The sequence below is a fragment of the Hemiscyllium ocellatum genome, chromosome 5 (assembly GCF_020745735.1).
Source record: "Hemiscyllium ocellatum isolate sHemOce1 chromosome 5, sHemOce1.pat.X.cur, whole genome shotgun sequence".
Taxonomy (NCBI): Eukaryota; Metazoa; Chordata; class Chondrichthyes; order Orectolobiformes; family Hemiscylliidae; genus Hemiscyllium; species Hemiscyllium ocellatum.
Window position 1 is genome coordinate 23,375,319 of NC_083405.1, and position 18,848 is coordinate 23,394,166.

General features: G+C 40.4%; 1 protein-coding gene across 6 annotated transcripts in view; it reads left to right on the forward strand.

Moving 5' to 3' along the window:
* Positions 1-18,848, forward strand: part of tent4a (terminal nucleotidyltransferase 4A) — a 111,480-nt gene that overhangs the window by 60,748 nt on the left and 31,884 nt on the right. For 5 of the 6 annotated variants that reach the window (XM_060824579.1, XM_060824578.1, XM_060824581.1 and 2 more), the window contains exons 6-7: positions 15,343-15,471; positions 15,600-15,813. In XM_060824579.1, the coding sequence (XP_060680562.1) occupies positions 15,343-15,471; positions 15,600-15,813 (343 nt within the window). The remainder of the gene's footprint in view (positions 1-15,342; positions 15,472-15,599; positions 15,814-18,848) is intronic. The other variant, XM_060824580.1, reaches the window with a different exon arrangement.

Genomic DNA, 18,848 nt, shown 5'->3' on the forward strand with positions numbered 1-18,848 from the left:
TAAATTGCAGAAGTTAACTTTCAATTTTTGTCCAGGATGGAAATCTTCTGATAAAAGCTATGGCAAATGATTCTTTCTATTGTTCTGGGAGATTGAGAGTAGATGAATAGAGAGGAAGGGATTAGGTGGGAAGTCAATGTTGTAGAAAGAAGAGAATATTTGGATGAACAAAAGAGCAAATCTTCAAGTGTATAGTGCAAAGCTAAAGCTTAATCCCAATTCCAAAGTTGAAGAGAAACATTAGAAATAGTGCGCAAGTAAATGGAAATATAAAAATATTGGAACTGTGCTTGCATTCATTTCCAGAAACCTGGCAGCTAAATGTAGATATTTTTGCACTGGGGATTTAGGGAATGTTCAGAGCTGAGAAAATTCTTCTTGGAAGACTTTCAGAAGAATAAAGCATGCAGGCCACAGCAAGTTATTTTACTTTATCATAATATGATTAATTCAAAACTAACATAGTGGGCCCCAATGCAATGAATAGTTCATCGATTTAATATATTTCTCGAGTGATGACTGTAGTAGGTTATGTCAATTCATCCTTATAGATTGGAAAACATAGTAAGAATATTTGAACAATGATATATGGTAAATGTGTTATGATTGAAGGAGCAATTGTCTTTGGGCCCACAATTTGCAAAGCTTTCTCATCTCATGTGTGGGTCTGTTGCAGATAAGTGGGTTAAGTTGTTAACTAATAACAGTAACTGATTATTAGAGTCGTAGAGATGTACAGCATGGAAACACACCCTTCAGTCCAACCCATCCATACCGACCAGATATCCCAACCCAATCTAGTCCCACCTGCCAGCACCCAGCCCATATCCCTCCAATCCCTTCCTATTCATATACCCATCCAAATGTCTTTTAAATGTTGCAATTGTACCTGCCTCCACCACTTCCTCTGGCAGTTCATTCCATACATGTATCACCCTCTGCATGAAAAAGTTGCCCCTTAGGTCTCTCTTATATCTTTCCCCTCTCACCCTAAATCTATACCGTCTAGTTCTGGACTCCCCGACCCCAGGGAAAAGACTTTGCCTATTTTACCCTATCCATGCCCCTCATAATTTTGTAGACCTCTATAAGATCACCCCTCAGCCTCCGATTCTCCAGGGAAAACAGCCCCAGCTTGTTCAGCTTTTCCCTATAGCTCAAATCCTCCAACCCTGTCAACATCCTTGTAAATCTTTTCTGAACCCTTTCAAGTTTCACAACATCTTTCCGATAGGGAGGAGACCAGAATTGCACACAATATTCCAACAGTGGCCTAACCAATGTCCTGTACAGCCGCAACATGACCTCCCAACTCCTGTACTCAATACTCTGACCAATAAAGGAAAGCATACCAAACGCCTTCTTCACTACCTGTGACTCCACTTTCAAGGAGCTATGAACCTGCAAGGTCTCTTTGTTCAGCAACACTCCCTCGGACCTTACCATTTAAGTGTATAATCCTGCTAAGATTTGCTTTCCCAAAATGCAGCGCCTCGCATTTATCTGAATTAAACTCCATCTGCCACTTCTCAGCCCATTGGCCCATCTGGTCCAGATCCTGTTGTAATCTGAGGTAACCCTCTTTGCTGTCCACTACACCTCCAATTTTGGTGTCATCTGCAGACTTACTAACGGTATCTCTTATGCTCGCATCCAAATCATTTATGTAAATGACAAAAAGTAGAGGGCCCAGCACCGATCCTTGTGGCACTCCACTGGTCACGGCCTCCAGTCTGAAAAACAACCCTCCACCACCAGCATCTATCTTCTACCTTTGAGCCAGTTCTGTATCCAAATGGCTAGTTCTCCCTGTATTCCATGAGATCTAACCTTGCTCATCAGTCTCCCATGGGGAACCTTGTTGAACACCTTACTGAAGTCCATATAGATCAAATCTACTGCTCTGCCCTTATCAATCCTCTTTGTTACTACAAAAAACTCAATCAAGTTTGTGAGACATGATTTCCCACGCACAAAGCCGTGTTGACAATCCCTAATCAGTCCGTGCCTTTCCAAATACCTGTACATCCTGTCCCTCAGGATTCCCTCCAACAACTTGCCCACCACCGACGTCAGGCTCACTGGACTTTAGTTCCTTGCCTTGTCCTTACCACCCTTCTTAACAGTGGCACCACGTTTTCTAACCTCCAGTCTTCTAGCACCTCATCGTGACTATCGATGATACAAATATCTCAGCAAGAGGCCCAGCAATCACTTCTCTAGCTTTCCACAGAGTTCTCGGGTATACCTGATCAGGACATAGGGACTTATCCACCTTTATCCGTTTCAAGACACCCAGCACTTCCTCCTCTGTAATCTGGACATTTTACAAGATGTCACCATCTATTTCTCTACAGTCTATATCTTTGATATCCTTTTCCACAGTAAATACTGATGCAAAATATTCATTTAGCATCTCCTCCATTTTCTGCGGCTCCACACAAAGGCCGCCTTGCTGACCTTTGATGGGCACTATTCTCTCCCGAGTTACCCTTTTGTCCTTAATGTATTTATTAAAACCCTTTGGATTCTCCTTAATTCTATTTGCCAAAGCTATCTCATGTCCCCTTTTTGCCCTCCTGATTTCCCTCTTCAGTATACTCCTACTTCCTTTATATTCCTCTAAGTATAAAAGATCTATACTTCGATATAAATCTAACCTTACATATGCTTCCTCCTTTTTCTTAACCAAACTCTCAATTTATTTAGTCATCCAGCATTCCCTATACCTACCAGCCTTCCCTTTCACCCTGACAGGAATATACTTTCTCTGGATTCTTGTTACCTAATTTCTGAAGGCTTCCCATTTTCTAGCCGTCCCTTTTACCTGTGAACATCTGCCTCCAATCAGTTTTCGAAAGTTCTTGCCTAATACCGTCAAAATTGGCCTTTCTCCAATTTAGAACTTCAACTTTTAGATCTGGTCTATGCTTTTCCATCACTATTTTAAAACAAATAGAATTATGGTCGCTGGCCCCAAAATGCTCCCCCACTGACACCTCAGTCACCTGCCCTGCCTTATTTCCCAAGAGTAGGTCAAGTTTTGCACCTTCTGTAGTAGGTACATCCACATCCTGAATCTGAAAATTGTCTTGTACGCACTTAAGAGATTTCTCTCCATCTAAACCTTTAACACTATGGCAGTCCCAGTCTATGTTTGGAAAGTTAAAATCCTCTACCGTAACCACCCTATTATTCTAACAGATAGCTGAGATCTCCTTACAAGTTTGTTTCTTAATTTCCCTCTGACTATTAGGGGGGTCTATAATACAATCCCAGTAAGATGATCATCCCTTTCTTGTTTCCCAGTTCCACCCAAATAACTTCCCTGGATGTATTTCCAGAAATATCCTCCCTCAGCACAGCTGTAATGCTATCCCTTACCAAAAATGCCACTCCCCCTTCTCTCGCCTCCCTTCCTGTAGCATTTGTATGCTGGAACGTTAAGCTGCCAGTCCTGCCCATCCCTGAGCCATGTTTCTGTAATTGCTATGATATCCCAGTCCCATGTTTCTATCCATGCCCTGAGTTCATCTGCCTTCCCTGTTAAGCCCCTTGCATTGAAATAAATGCAGTTTAATATATTAGTCCTACCTTGTCCCTGTCTGCCCTGACTGTTTGACGCACTTCTGTTCTCAACTGTACCAGTCTCAGATCGAGCTCTTTCCTCACTATCTCCCTGGGTCCCATCCCCCCACCTTACTAGTTTAAATCCTCCCAAGTAGTTCTAGCAAATTTCCCTGCCAGTATATTAGTTCCCTTCCAATTTAGGTGCAATGCATCCTTCTTGTACAGGTCACTTCTACCCCAAAAGAGATTCCAATGATCCAAAAATGTGAATCCTTCTCCCATTCACTAGCTCCTCAGCCATGCATTCATCTGCTCTATTCTCCGATTCCTGCCATCATCAGCTCGTAGCAGTGGGAGTAATCCAGATATTACTACCCTTGAGGACCTCCTTTTTAAATTTCTGCCTAACTCTCTGAAATCTCCCTTCAGAATCTCAACCTTTTCCCTTCCTATATCAATGGTTCCAATGTGGACAATGACCTTTTGCTAGCCTCTCTCTCCCGTGAGAACATTCTGCACCCTCTGAGACATCCTTGATCCTGGTACCGGGGAAGCAACACACCATTCTGCTTTTTCGCTGCTGGCCACAGAAATGTCTGTCTGTACCTCTGATTACAGAATCCCTTCACACAGTTGATCTCTTGGAAGCCGATGTACCTCTCGTTGCATTAGAGCCAGCCTCAGTACCAGGAACTTGGCTGCTTATTTCATGCAATAACCAGGAAGATAAGCTAAATGAATCTTTGTTTCTTTGATCGAGCAGTTTCTATGCTCCTATATAAACACTGAATATCCTTGACTGCTTAAAAACTTTGGATGAAAGCGCTCCTTGAAATAAATTTAAAAATTTGGATTTCCATAAGGACTTTTGTTTGGTAACAAAATAGAACTGATATTCAAACTAAAACCCTCTACTATCCATGATAAAAAAAAATGATTATAGAATGCTTGTGGCACAGTGATAGTATTTCTTTTTTTTTTGTAGATATTTTTATTGAAATTTAACATTTTTGCAAATTTACAAAAATAAACAAAACTCTCAAATACAAACATTGATGTACAATTAAATCATATATACAATAGTCATAATTTAACAAAGAAAAGAGAAAGAAAGAAAACAAAAAAAGAAACGAAAAAAGAAAGAAAAACAAAACTCAACTTTCTACTAATCTAACCTATAACTAACCAGAGTGTATACCTAAGTCTCTTACATGCTCGGAATGTATAAACATCAAATATAATAAAACCCGTATTCGCGCAGGATTCCTCTCCCAAGGGGCCCCGGAGCAGCCCGGTCTGAAATCTTCACTAAATAAAAGCCCTTGTTAGGATAGCCAAAATATCTGCATTTATATAATTCAAAAAGGGCTGCCATATTTTATAAAATAATTCAGTCTTTCGGTGCACCATATTTGTGAGGAAGTCAAGGGGGATATATTCCATAATTAATCTGTGCCAATTTGAAAGTCCAGGGGGGCCCTCAGCCACCCAGTTCACCAAAATATTTTTCCTTGCACAGAAAGAGAGAATAGAAAATAGTCTCTTCCCATGCATATCCAGAGATGAGAGGTTCGAAAAGCCCAAAAGGAGAGATACAGGATCCACCCTAATTTCCGTTCTTAAAATTTCTGTCAGGGTATTTGCCACTTTAGTCCAGTATCTGCGGATTTTCTGACAAGTCCACAGACAATGTACAAGAGTACCCACCTCTATTTTGCATTTAGGACACATTGGAGATGCTCCTGCCTTAAATTTTGCCAGTCGAGCCGGAGCTATATGGGCCCTATGAAGTATCTTTAGTTGGATAGCCTGAGTTCTGTTACAGATAGCAATTCTTCTAGCATTTTCCCAAATGTCATTCCACATATCCTCAGAGATTTCTAGCCCCAAGTCCTGCTCCCATGTTTTAAGCAGGTCATCCATGTCTCCTGAGACTCCATCATGTAGCAAATGGTATATAGTACTAACGGAGGATGCCCCCGCTGGTCGTAAGACATTACGTTCTCTGTCTGATTTATAAAGACTATCTATTAATGTAGTCTTCCTCTGTATATAATCTCGAACTTGGAAGTATCGAAAGAGATCCCCATTAGGTATTCCGAATTTCAGACGCAGCTGCTCAAAGGACATCAGGATCCCATCTTTAAATAGGTCCCCTAAGCATGAGATGCCCCTGGATCTCCAGAGTTTAAAGGTGGCATCTGTAATCCCTGGTTGGAATCCCCATGCGCCTACTATTGGTGCATGGGGGGATGTTTTATGTGAGTTACCCTCATTTTGCCGCATTATATTCCAGGCCTTAATTGTGTTTAATATTATGGGATTTTTACAGTGGTCTGTAATGATTTTCCTCTTATCTGAAAATAAAAGGTTAATAAGTGGGTATTTTACTTGGGAGGCTTCGATATCCAGCCAAATTGATTGTGGATCAGATGAAACCCAATCAGCTATGTAACTTAGTAGGGAGCTTAACTGACATTTCCTAAAGTCTGGGAAGTCCAGTCCTCCCCTTGCCTGTGGAAGCTGTAGCTTCTTCAGCTTAATAAGGGGCCGTCTATGGTTCCAAATAAAGGAGCCCAACCAGCCATATAATTTACGTAGGGCTAGCCTTGGCAGCATCAGCGGGAGCATTCTCATAGGATATAAGAGACGGGGCAGAACATTCATTTTAATTAATGCTATTCTCCCTAGCCAGGAAATCGGAAGGTCTCTCCATCGCTGGAGGTCCTGCCTTATCCTTTCCATTAATTGTACAAAATTAGCCCTATACAGCTGATCAAATACTGGCGTGATAAAAATACCTAAATATAAGAAGCCCTCCAGGGACCAACGGAAGGGAAAAGGGGATCCGTCCATTAAGTGGGGTATCATAGCCAGACCACCCACTGGCATGGCTTCCGATTTTGAAAAATTAATTTTATAGCCTGAGAATGCACTAAATGTATTAATAACTTGAATTAGACGAGGCACTGACATTAAAGGATTAGTGAGGAATAAGAGAACGTCATCTGCATAGAGGGTAATTTTGTGTTTACCTGTACCAATCCTCGGGGCCGTTATATTAGGATCAGTCCGGATGGCTTCTGCTAATGGTTCGATTATCAGTGTAAACAACAATGGTGAGAGAGGACATCCTTGACGGCAGCCCCTACCCACACTGAAGCCATCCGATCTTAACCCATTAGTAATAACAGCTGCTTTGGGGTCATTATACAATGTTGAAACCCATTTGGTAAACACCTGTCCAACGCCAAACCTTTCCAATGTGTAAAATAAATATGACCATTCAACCCTATCAAATGCCTTTTCCGCATCCAATGAAATTACTACTCCTGGTATCTTTCCCTGATGACAGGCTTGGATCATATTCAAGACCCTTCTGATATTATTGGATGATCTGCGGCCCTTAATAAATCCCGTCTGGTCCTCCTTTATAATATATGGCAGTACCCTTTCTAGTCTTAGTGCTAACATTTTTGAGAGAATTTTAAAGTCTACATTTAGTAAGGATATTGGTCTGTAAGATGCACAATCTTCTGGGTCTTTTCCTTTTTTGAGGATAAGAGAAATATTTGCTTCTTTCAGCGTGGGCGGGAGACAGACCTGACTATGCGCAAAATTATACATATCCATAAGTGGGTCAACCAATATTCCTGTAAATTCTTTATAGAATTCAGCTTGAAAACCATCCGGGCCCGGTGCTTTTCCGCTCTGAAGTTGCCTAATTGCCTCAAGTATTTCTTGGACTGTTAAAGGGGTATTTAGGGCCGACACCTGTTCCGGAGTCAGGCCTGGGAAGGTCAAATTTTTAAAAAATGACTGCATCCTCCTAATCCTATCTTCACAATCCTGCGATCTATATAGTTCAGAATAAAATTCTTTAAAGGTCGCATTGATCTTTTTATGATCATGAGTCAGGGTACCTGTACTTTCCTTGATGGTCGGAATAGTTTGAGGGGCTTTCTTTTTCTTTGCAAGAAATGCTAAGTATCTACCCGGTTTGTCGCCATATTCATATAATCTTTGTTTCGCAAATAATATTTCCCTTTTAGCCATTTGAGTAAGCGCGGTGTTTAAAGCTGTCCTAAGAGCTGTAATCCTCTGCAATTTTGTGATAGAAGGTCTATCAGCGTATGCTGTTTCGGCTGCTTTTAGGCGAGCTTCGAGCAGACGCTGTTGCTCTCCCTTCATTTTCCTCTGGGTCGCTGAATAGGAGATGATCAAACCTCGTGCATAAGCTTTGATGGTCTCCCACATCATTGACGGATTGCTAGCCGTACCAGTATTAATTTCTAAAAAAGTTTTAAGTTCTTGGGAGAAGTACTTTAAAAATTTGCTATCTTTTATCAGGAAGGGGTCCATACGCCAATGCCGAGCAGATGTCCCATTGTTCTTTACCTTAGTTTCCATGTATACAGCGGCATGGTCAGAGATTGCTATAGTACCTATTTTACAGGTTGCTATAGAGTTTAGAAAAATCGATGGGGCAAAAAACATATCAATTCTTGTGTGACATTTATGTGGATTAGAGTAGAAAGAAAAATCTCTACCCTGTGGATGGAGACATCTCCATACATCTACCAATCCTAATTCTTTATTCAGGTCCGCCAGTTGTCTAGATCTGGGAGATACTCCAGCGGCACTCTTGGGAATCCTGTCTATTTCCGGATCCATAATACAATTAAAGTCTCCCCCTATAATTATATGACGGGCACCAAAGGCCATCAGTTTTGAAAAAGCTTCCGTTATGAATTTAAAGGGGTGTGCCGGGGGGCAGTATACATTTAAGATCCCATATTCCTCTCCATTTATGAGGGCTTTAATCAAAATATATCGTCCAGATTCGTCTTTTATCTGATTTAGAATTTTCAAAGGGAAGTTCTTCCGGACAAGGATGATGACTCCCCTGCTTTTTGAATTAAAAGAGGAAAAAAAGGCCTGATCAAATCCGCCCTGTCGTAATTTTAAGTGTTCTTTATCCGACAGGTGTGTCTCCTGTAGGAGAGCTATATCAACTCTCTCCTTCTTAAGATTTGATAATATTTTCTTCCTTTTAACTGGCGAATTACTCCCCCTGACATTCCAGGTGCACCACTTAACCGACTGTTCAGCCATAATCATCTGGACAGATCCGAGACCCCTTGGGAGGGGAAACCCTATCTAGAACATCCCGAGCATGGAGCATACAAGATTTACAAAAGTAAAGACTCTCTGATACACTCAAAACAATATAACAAAAACTCTTTCTAAGTATAAAAGATATAAAACATTCCGAATTGGAGATTTTCTCCCTTCTTCCCAGGGAGCGTCACTTCCTCTCCCACAGTCCATCTTACCCTCTTCCAACCAGTGCCCCACCCTTGACCCAGGTGTTCCTCAATAAAATGAGGAGAATTCAAATATAATACAAAGCTAGAGTTAACAGTGAACACCCCACCCCCACCCACACCCACATCTAAATATATTTGGGAATATTAATACCATATATAACTATAAGATTACAATCTCAACATGTAATACTTAAATATAATACCACAAAATAACAGGGGAAAGAAAAACAACCCCGCTCCTAAAAACTGAAGTAAAATAGAATAAGGTAACCACCTCTCCCCATCAACATTAACCAAACGCCCCAACATATATATATACATACACACATAGGGGGAAAGATAAGAAAAGATGAAGGGATGTAAACCAAAATAATGGGAAAGGCAGACCAGCGTCCACAATCTCTTACAGTTTATTTAAGAGAGTCCAAGAATTCCTTAGCCTTCTCCGGTGATCCGAAGTTATATATGGATCCTTCGTGGCTAAGGCGTAGCGTCGCTGGATATCGTAAGGAGTACTGGATATTTAAGTCCCTTAAACGCTTCTTCGCCTCATCGAATGCCTTCCTCTTTCGGACCAAAGCTGGGGAGAAGTCCTGGAACAGCATGATCCTGGATCCTTTGTGGGTCATAGCTTGGGGATCTTTTCCCAGATTTCTTGAGGCTTCCAGGAGCATCTGCCTCTCCCTATAGCTCTGCAGCTGGAACAGGACCGGGCGTGGGCGCTGGGTTGAGCCGGGCCCACGTACTGTGACCCGGTAGGCCCATTCTACCCTTACCTGGCCTGATCCATTATGCAGATTTAAAAGTTGTGGCAGCCAATGCTCTAAGAATGCTGTCAGCTGACCTCCCTCTTCCTGCTCGGGCAGGCCCAACAACCGAATATTTTTTCTACGACATCGATTTTCGAGGTCATCAATGTGGTTTTCTCGGTTCTGGACTCGATTCTCGAGAAAACGGATGTGGTCGGCTGTTGATTTTATCCCAGTCTCTGAGGCTGCGGCCTTCGACTCCACCTCTCTGACTCGGCACTCCAATTCCTGAATGTCTCTGCCCTGCTTCTGCAGCTCGGCTGATAGTGCTTCTCTGCTCTGCCGAGACTCATCGATAAAAGCATCAATCTTCGCCTCCCACCTGGCAAACATCTCCTCAAAGCTCATCTTCATTGGTAAATCTCCTGAAGTAGCTGAAGACACCTTTGTTGCAGCTGAAGAGGGAGAGGGTGGGGGAGGGGTCCCTGCTTTCTTAGAGCCGCCTGTTCCCTTCCCTTTACTCATTTTCCAGCTAGTATTAGACTATTTAAATGTACTAATAGGTAACTATTTAAGGTTAACAACTATTATAAATGGTTTAGTGAGTGTGGTGGGGGTGGATAGCCCACTTTTCCCAAGTTTTGGGTAGAGCACTGTGGACTCAGTCTTGCTGGGTCGCCGCCATCTTGGATCCCCCCAGTATTTCTACTAGGTGACCTGGGTTCAAGTCCCACTTCCTACAGAGTTGTATAAGGACGTCTCTGAGCAGGTGGATTAGAAAATGCCCAAGAAGTAGTGACAAAATAAACTGATTTAGAAACATAGAACAGTACCTGAATGAGTTTGCATATCAAACTTGAGGTGAATTGTAGCTCTACATTATTCCTGATGAAGGGCTTACTCCCAAAATATTAACTCTCCTGCTCCTGGGATCCAGCGCCACACCTTTCGACTCCAATCTTCAGCATCTACAGTCCTCACTTTTTCTCTGTTATCTGCAAAAAAAATCTGTTTGTGTTCCATTTGTGTGAGTGACAAATAAGCAGCATCAATACAGACTTGGAGATTTTCTGATTACAAAACGGACCAATTGAATACAGCAGTATAGCAGAACAGTTTGAGTGTTTGTTTGAATTTGACCAGAGATGTAATGCAAGTGCAATCGCATTGTACGTTGGTTAAAGGTTTAACGTAAGTCTGCATTGAATGAAATCAGATTTCCCCAGGAGTCTCAATAACTAGGGCATGATATCACCTACTTTTGTTTGAGACAGATGGTGAATCACGAACCTAGGCATAAATCCTTTTCTTGATCGGTCCTTAGCAGATTACAGTATTATATATTTGTAATCTCCTTCCCACCTATTAACCAGTCAACCTGGTTGTCCCAGTAATCTCTTTAAAACTGGTGAAAATTTTTAATCAGTGTATTTGGGCACAGGACACGTCTGGAGCTGATGGGACTTGAACTCAGAACGTCTAACTCACTGCACTGTAAGCCCCCTTAAATGTGCTCAAGATTAATTAGCCAGTATTGACCACTTGTTTATTCATAATCCAATACAATTAATATGACAAAACACAGTACTGAGAATTAATGTGAAAAAAGGCCTTTAACTTGTGGACCCATCAGTATTTCCCCACAGTTTAACTCCATAATTCAGTTCGTGCTTGCCTATTTGTTTCCCTATCCCTTCACCACTCATTTATCCAGTTAAGTCATGACTTTGTTTTGTATGAGCCACTAACCTTTGAACAAAGTTCCACAGGCCATTGATATTTCTATTCCTTTGTATTACAGCTCTCTTGAATTTAATCTTAAATCTTTGGTGGCTAGTTCTTGGACCCTTATTGCTGATTCCTTTTCTACCTTTTCATAATTTTAAACAAATTTCATGCACTCCCTGCAAAAACCATTTGTTTTCCTATCCCTTTGTATTTCGTCTCCCACAAGCAACATCCAAACGACTGTAGGTTATGCTATCTGAAAATCATCAATATTTGTTCTGTAATGTGAAACAAACATTGCACTGTATTTTAATTGCAACCTTATTAAAATTTATATACACTCATTCATTCTTAATTTTTATGTTCTATATATGTTGTTAAAACTTGGATTTTGTTATCTTTAACATTTATCTGTCAGGTATTGCGTTTTAAGGACATACGAACCGTTTTCCTTCAAATCTCTTTTTGATATTTCATTGCACAGACAAACATATGAAATAGGAGAGGTAGTGCACTATTCAGCCCCTTGAGTCTGTTCAGCCATTTAATAAGATTGTGGCTGATGTATTTGTGTTTCAAATTCCACTTTCCTATCGACCTCCAATAGGTTTTGATTCACCTGGCTAACAAGAATCTATCTACTTGTGTATTAAAATTTTCAATGTTACTGCCATCAACACCTTCTGTGGCCAAGATCTAAAGTTGCACAACCCTTGGAAAAATAATTTCTCCTTCTCTCTGCCCTGAAAGGCAGCTTCTGATTTGCAAACAATGCTGCCTCATTCTAGACAAATCCACTAAAAAACATGCATGTCGTCAAGCTCGTTCAGGATTTCATGCACTTGAATCAAGTCACCCCACTAGGAGCAAGCCCACTCGATCCATCCTGTCGTCATAAGACAGCCAACTTATTTGTAGTATAAATCGATTTAAACCTCCTGTGGATTGCCTCAATGAATTCAGAGCATTTGAAGAATGAGACAAAAACTGGAAAATTGAAGATGCAATGTCACCCATAACTAACATGGCATTCTGTCTTTTTGAGTCAGAATCCTATAGCCCTTCGGCTCATCCTGATTCATGCTGACCAAAATGTCTGTCCACGCGAGCCCCATTTCCCCATAATTGGCCCATGTCCTTCTAAACCTTTCCTATCCATGTATTTGTCCAAATGCCTTATAAATGTTGTTAAGGTACCCGCCTCAACCATTTCCCGCTGGCAGCTTATTCCATCTGCATACCATCCTGTGTTAAAGAAAAATGTTACCTCTCAGGTTTCCTTTTATTCTTTCCCCTCTAACCTTAAATTAATGCCCTCTAATCCTTGATTCCCCAACCCTGGGAAAAAGACTGATTGCCCTTACCCTATCCGTGCCTCTCATGATCTTATGCGTCTCTATAAAGGTCCCCCCTCAGTGTCCTAAGCTCTAAAGAAAAAAGACCTAGCTTGTCCACCCTCTCCCTATAACTCAGACCATTGAGTTCTGACAACATCCTTCTTCTGCACTCTTTCCAGTTTAATAACATCCTCCCTATAGCAAGATGATCAAGATTGAACACAATACTCGGCAAGTGTAGCCTTACTAATGTCCTATACAACTGCAACATAACTTCCCAACTTCTACACTCAATGACCTGACTGATGAAGGCCAGTGTGCCAAAAGCCGCCTTCACTGCCCTGTCTAACTGTAACTCCACTTTCAGAGAACCGTATACCTGAACTCCAAGACCCCTCTATTTCCACTCCTTAAGTTGCTACCATTCACCATGAAACTCCTATCTTGATTTGGCTTTCCAAAATGCAAGACATCACATTTATCTATATTAGACTCCATTGCCATTTCTCTGCCCACTTCCCCAACTGATCAAGGTTCTGCTGCAAATCCTGATAACGTTCCTCATGTCCATGATACTACCTATTTTAGAGTCATCTGCAAACATACTTTTCATGCATTGTACATTCTCATCCAAATCATTGATTTGATAATAAACAGCAATAACCCTAGTACTGACTCCTGAGGCACTCCACTAGTCACAGGCATCCTGTCAGACAAGCATCCTTTCACCATTACCCTCAGTTTCCCATAATCAAGCCAATTGTGTACCCAATTTGCCAGCTCCCCTTGGATTCCATAGGACCTAACATTCCAGAGCAACCTACCATGTGGAACATTATCAAAGACCTTATTCCCTACCCTTGTTAACCTTCTTGGTTAAAAATTCATCAAAGAGCTGTAACAAATCTGTGAGGCATGATCTCTTACGCACAAAGGCATGCTGACTAATCCTAATCAAACCCTTTCCAAATGCAAGTATATCTTATCTCTCAGAATCTTCTCAAGTAACTTACCTACCACAGATGTTAACCACAATATCTCTTGTCATCCAGGGTTCCCTCATACTATCAACCTTGCCTTTCACCTTCATAGGAACATACAGACCATGAACTCCAGCTATATCACATTTAAAGGCCTCCCATTTGCCAGTTGTCCCTTAGTCTGAAAACAAAGTACTCCAATCAGCCTCTGCAAACTCTTGTTTAATTCCTTTAAAATTCATTTTGTCCCAATTTAGAACTTGAATGTGTAGACCAGTTTCTTTGCCTCTCCATTTAATTATTTTAAAGTTAATAGAACCATGGTCACTGGTCCCAACATGCTCCCCCACTGTCACCTCAATCATCTCCTGCACTATTTCCCAAGAGTAGGTCAAGTTTTGCCCCTTTCTGAATACAGGGAAGATGAAAGGATTTATAAATGAGGATATCAAAAATTTTGAAATTTAAGCTATTGAGTAAAAGGGAACCAATTTAGGAAAGTGGACACTGGCCGTAGGTGTGCAGATTTTGGTATGAGGTAAAATACAAATATGGTTTTGGATGAGCTCAAGTTGATCAAAGAATTATGGTTCCACCAGGATATCATATGGATAGTCAAGAATGGAAGTTCTACAGTACATTTAAAGAGTTCAGCAATAAATAATGTCAGCAATGGCATGAAGATTATATAGCGTGATCATTATGATAGAGATCAGAAGTCAAATTGGAATCCAAGGCTGCTTTAACATGAGATATTGGCCTAAGAAAAGGATTCAGTCACTGTTGAGGGTGCAGAGCTTGTGACACAGCCTGAAGGTGTAGGTTTTGATATTTTCAAAGTTTAACTTGGGAAATTGCAGCCTATCTTGAGTACCCAAAAGGATTTGACAACACTTAGTACTGTTGGAGGGTTTAATTTTGTTGAGAAAAGCGAATATTTTATTAACATAAAGTTCTTATTCCAGTAGTTCCATTGAGTACCATAAAGCTAATTACAATGCAAGGAACCTTGACCATTAATAATATTGTTAAATTCTTGCCAAACACTACTTTGGTTTTGATATGGTTTGTTTTTCTGTTATATCCTTTGACTGAAATGTTGCGTCAATATTTAATTTTGATTTAAGCTTTGTTGTTTGCAGAAAACAGTCATGCTTCAACAGTGAAAAACATAAAAACTCAAAGATTTTGTGTAATCATCTAGAATAGTTTGCAGAAATGTTTTGAAATGGTGAAAGTGGAAGATGTTTGCAATGTGCAAACATGACCATGAAGCACATGCCTTTTTTGGGCTCTGATCAATACATTTTGTAACTGTTCACTGTCAAGGTGTGGTGAATTCAATTATTTCACTGTTTGGTTGACTTTAGCACTCACTTCAAGCTCTTTTCAAATGCTTTTCCAGCTGTATTTTTGGATACCATCCATTGTAAGGCAATACTGTCCAAGGTACCAACCATTCTGTAATTGAGAGTTCATGCTTTTCTTGTGTTTTCTGCTCCAGAAGTTCAATTCAACACTATGAGCTAAGTTTGGCACTATAAATCAATTGTATTTTCTGACCCAGTCGCTTTTAATGTTTCAAGTTTATTCTTGAGCAGTTTTTATCTTAAATTGAGAATTTATGCATTTTTTTTCTTCTTCACAGAATTACCCAGTATTGCCTTATTTAATACTGGTCTTAAAACAATTTCTTCTTCAGAGGGATTTAAATGAAGTCTTTACTGGAGGAATTAGTTCTTACAGCCTCATTTTGATGGCTATTAGTTTCCTACAGGTAAAAACACGTTCTTTTCAACACATGGATATGTTAAAACCTTTTTTTCTCTGACTATAATGAGCAGTGTGTGGCAATTAGTGAACTTTCTTTTGCATAGTTAAAGCTTGAATCTTTTGATCTTACAGTTGCATCCGAGGATCGATGCTAGAAGGCCTAGTGTAAACCTTGGAGTTCTACTGGTAGAATTTTTTGAACTATATGGGAGACATTTTAATTACTTGAAAACTGGTATTAGGATAAGAAGTGGAGGTTCTTATGTTGCCAAAGATGAAATCATGAAGAACATGACCAATGGATATAGACCCTCTATGTTATGCATTGAAGATCCTCTGGTTCCAGGTAATTTAACAAAATGTTTTTATTTAGAAATACATCACTGTTGCCTTGTAATTTTCTGATTTCTTCCTTTCTCTAATGCATTTACTGATCGAGAGGTATACTTTGGATCAGTGTTGGTTATGCTGATTGCTATGCACTGTTTATAAGCATGAAAAAAACAACAGCTTAATTTTCTGATGATATCTGGGAATGACTCTCTCAACACAGATTGAGAAATGAATGGGGCAATAGTTTTTGAGGGAAGAAAAGATAGGTTGGTTGTTGGAGACCTTATTTCTGCAACATTTTCCTTCTACTAAATCAATTGTTTAACTTTATCTTGATGTAGTAATGAGTCGTCATATATTTGAGTCAAGTATCTTTGTTTCCTGGGATATTCCAAAGCCACTCTCTGCCAATAAATTATTTTTGAAGTCTAGTAACTGTTATTTTGTGGTAAATATGACAGCCAGTTGCACTCCATACATTTCACAAATAACGAAGTACTAAATGGTCAGGAAATTGGTTTTGTTGATGGTGACTAGAAATAAATATTGATTAGACCCAGAAGTGACAAAGGTCACCTTTTAGAAAGTGCTATGGAATCCTTTGTACACAAGTTGACTTACCTACACTTGAGAAATGTTCTTAAGAAACAGCATACATGCTGCTTCTTCTGTTTTACTTGATATTTCTTCTTGTCTCGCAGCAATTATTATTTTATTATAGAATGATAAGATTGTAGCTTATGGAAGGCAAGCCCCACATGGCAAAAGTTAAATTTAATGTAATGTTTTGGTAGATGTTTTGCATTGAATTTCTATCCTCCCTTTACTCTGTTTCCTCTTTCTGACCTCCTGTGGCATGGAATTGCTCTCCAGTTTGCTGTGTGAAGTGTTGGTTAGCAATTGGTCAGGACTGAATTTCAGAATCAAAACAGATATGTAATGGCAACGCCCACCACAGGAGCTGACTTTTGCCTGAGGATCGACTGAAATTGGTTTGTCCGTCATTGTTATAAAACCAACAAGCTGCAAGTGTGACTTGGTTGTTTTGATGCGATTTGTTTGACAGAGTGAGCACTAGTTGGGCAACAGCAAAATGTATTAGTAGGGAGTGCATATATAGACTGGCACAAGCCTGAGAATATTGCTATGGATCTAAACAGAATATGTACTGCTCCACATTCAGGTAAATGGTAGAAAAATTGATTACTTGTCTTTTCTTTGACAGCTTCTGGTATTCCTTATGAAAGGTCTGTTTTAACCATTTAGACCAGAAGGACTGATCTGATCTCGCTCAGCGTAGACCTTGCTTAATTTCTGACAGATTTCAGCTTGGGACTGCCAACAATCTGATATGTTTGATCCAGAATATTGTGTTCAGCCCTCTTTTAAGTAAATCAGGATAAAATGTCCACAAATTGCCCAGTTTTACACCCAACCAATGATGCAAGTTTCTATCTTGTTGCTTGTTATTTATTTTGCTGCACAGAGTTTGGCACAATTTCACATTCAGACATTTTTCATTCAGAATGGTACAGTAAATTGTCAGCAATTACCATATATACTCGTGTAAAAGTTGAATTTTTAGGACTTTCTTAAGGTTAAATTTATGGGTCAACTATTACATGGATATCACATTTGAGGGGCTGAAATTCATGCTATAGTCCAAAATAGCATCTGATTAGCAGAAGCCCGATTGATTGCTGAATGAATAAAAAAAATGACAGTAATGGCTGCTACAGCTTTTTGTCTTCTCTTCAATTTCAATAACTTTCAGTTTAAATGCTGCTTTTTTTTTGCTTTTTCAGGAAGGCATTTTTACAAAAAATGATGAACTTTCAAAACCTCAACTAGGTATATGACTGTATTCAATGAGTGTTACAGGGGAATTGAGCTCAGCTGAGCTGCACACACCTAACTTGATGTGTCTTAAACTTTCCTGCTGATTTCTTCCATTTCCCTTTGTTTTGACTCATCTGCAGTTGTTCTAGATTTTCAAACTAACATTTTGAGCTTTTCTAATTTTAAAAAAAGCTACCGGAAATTTGACTGTCATACAGTCTCTCATCGGTCATTGTCGCCATAACATTTATGAACAGGATAATACCTTGGCTTGTAAATGCTGATCTGCTATGAGAAGAACTAGGGTCGACCTTTACACGAGACTTATGGAAAGTTCCAGAGTATTTGGCCAAAAATAGAGCATCGACTTTTACATTGATTTGTACTTGAGTATACACAGTATTTGCCTGCATAGTAAAAATATGTGGGATCAGTTTCCTATAATTTAATATTTTCTCTCTGTATGGCTGATAACTCATGCTTGTGGAAGATTACTATTCAGAATACTAGAAAGGGCATATCGTTTTTCATATTTTTGCTGCAATTGGAAGTACTGATGGCTTGTTTTATATTAAATTATCACCCAATCCTTGTGGTATTGTTGGTAAATTTATTCTTGGAGTGGTCAATGTTCCTTCACCTGGTCTGAGTGAGATGATGTCTGTCCGTTTGTGTCACACTGTCTCTCCTTCCCCGCACTTCTTTCGTTCTTTCTCTCTCTCTCGCGCTCTCTCTCTCCCCGCTCTCTCTCTCTCTCACCGCTCTGTCTCTCTCTCTCTCTCTCTCTCACCGCTCTGTCTCTCTCTCACCGCTCTGTCTCTCTCTCACCGCTCTGTCTCTCTCTCACCGCTCTGTCTCTCTCTCTCTCTCTCACCGCTCTGTCTCTCTCCCTCTCTCTCACCGCTCTGTCTCTCTCTCTCTCTCTCTCACCGCTCTGTCTCTCTCTCTCTCTCTCACCGCTCTGTCTCTCTCTCTCTCTCTCACCGCTCTGTCTGTCTGTCTCTCTCTCTCACCGCTCTGTCTGTCTGTCTCTCTCTCTCACCGCTCTGTCTCTCTCTCTCACACCGCTCTGTCTGTCTCTCTCTCTCACCGCTCTGTCTGTCTGTCTCTCTCTCTCACCGCTCTGTCTCTCTCTCTCACACCGCTCTGTCTGTCTCTCTCACCGCTCTGTCTGTCTCTCTCTCTGTCTCTCTCTCTCTCTCTCACCGC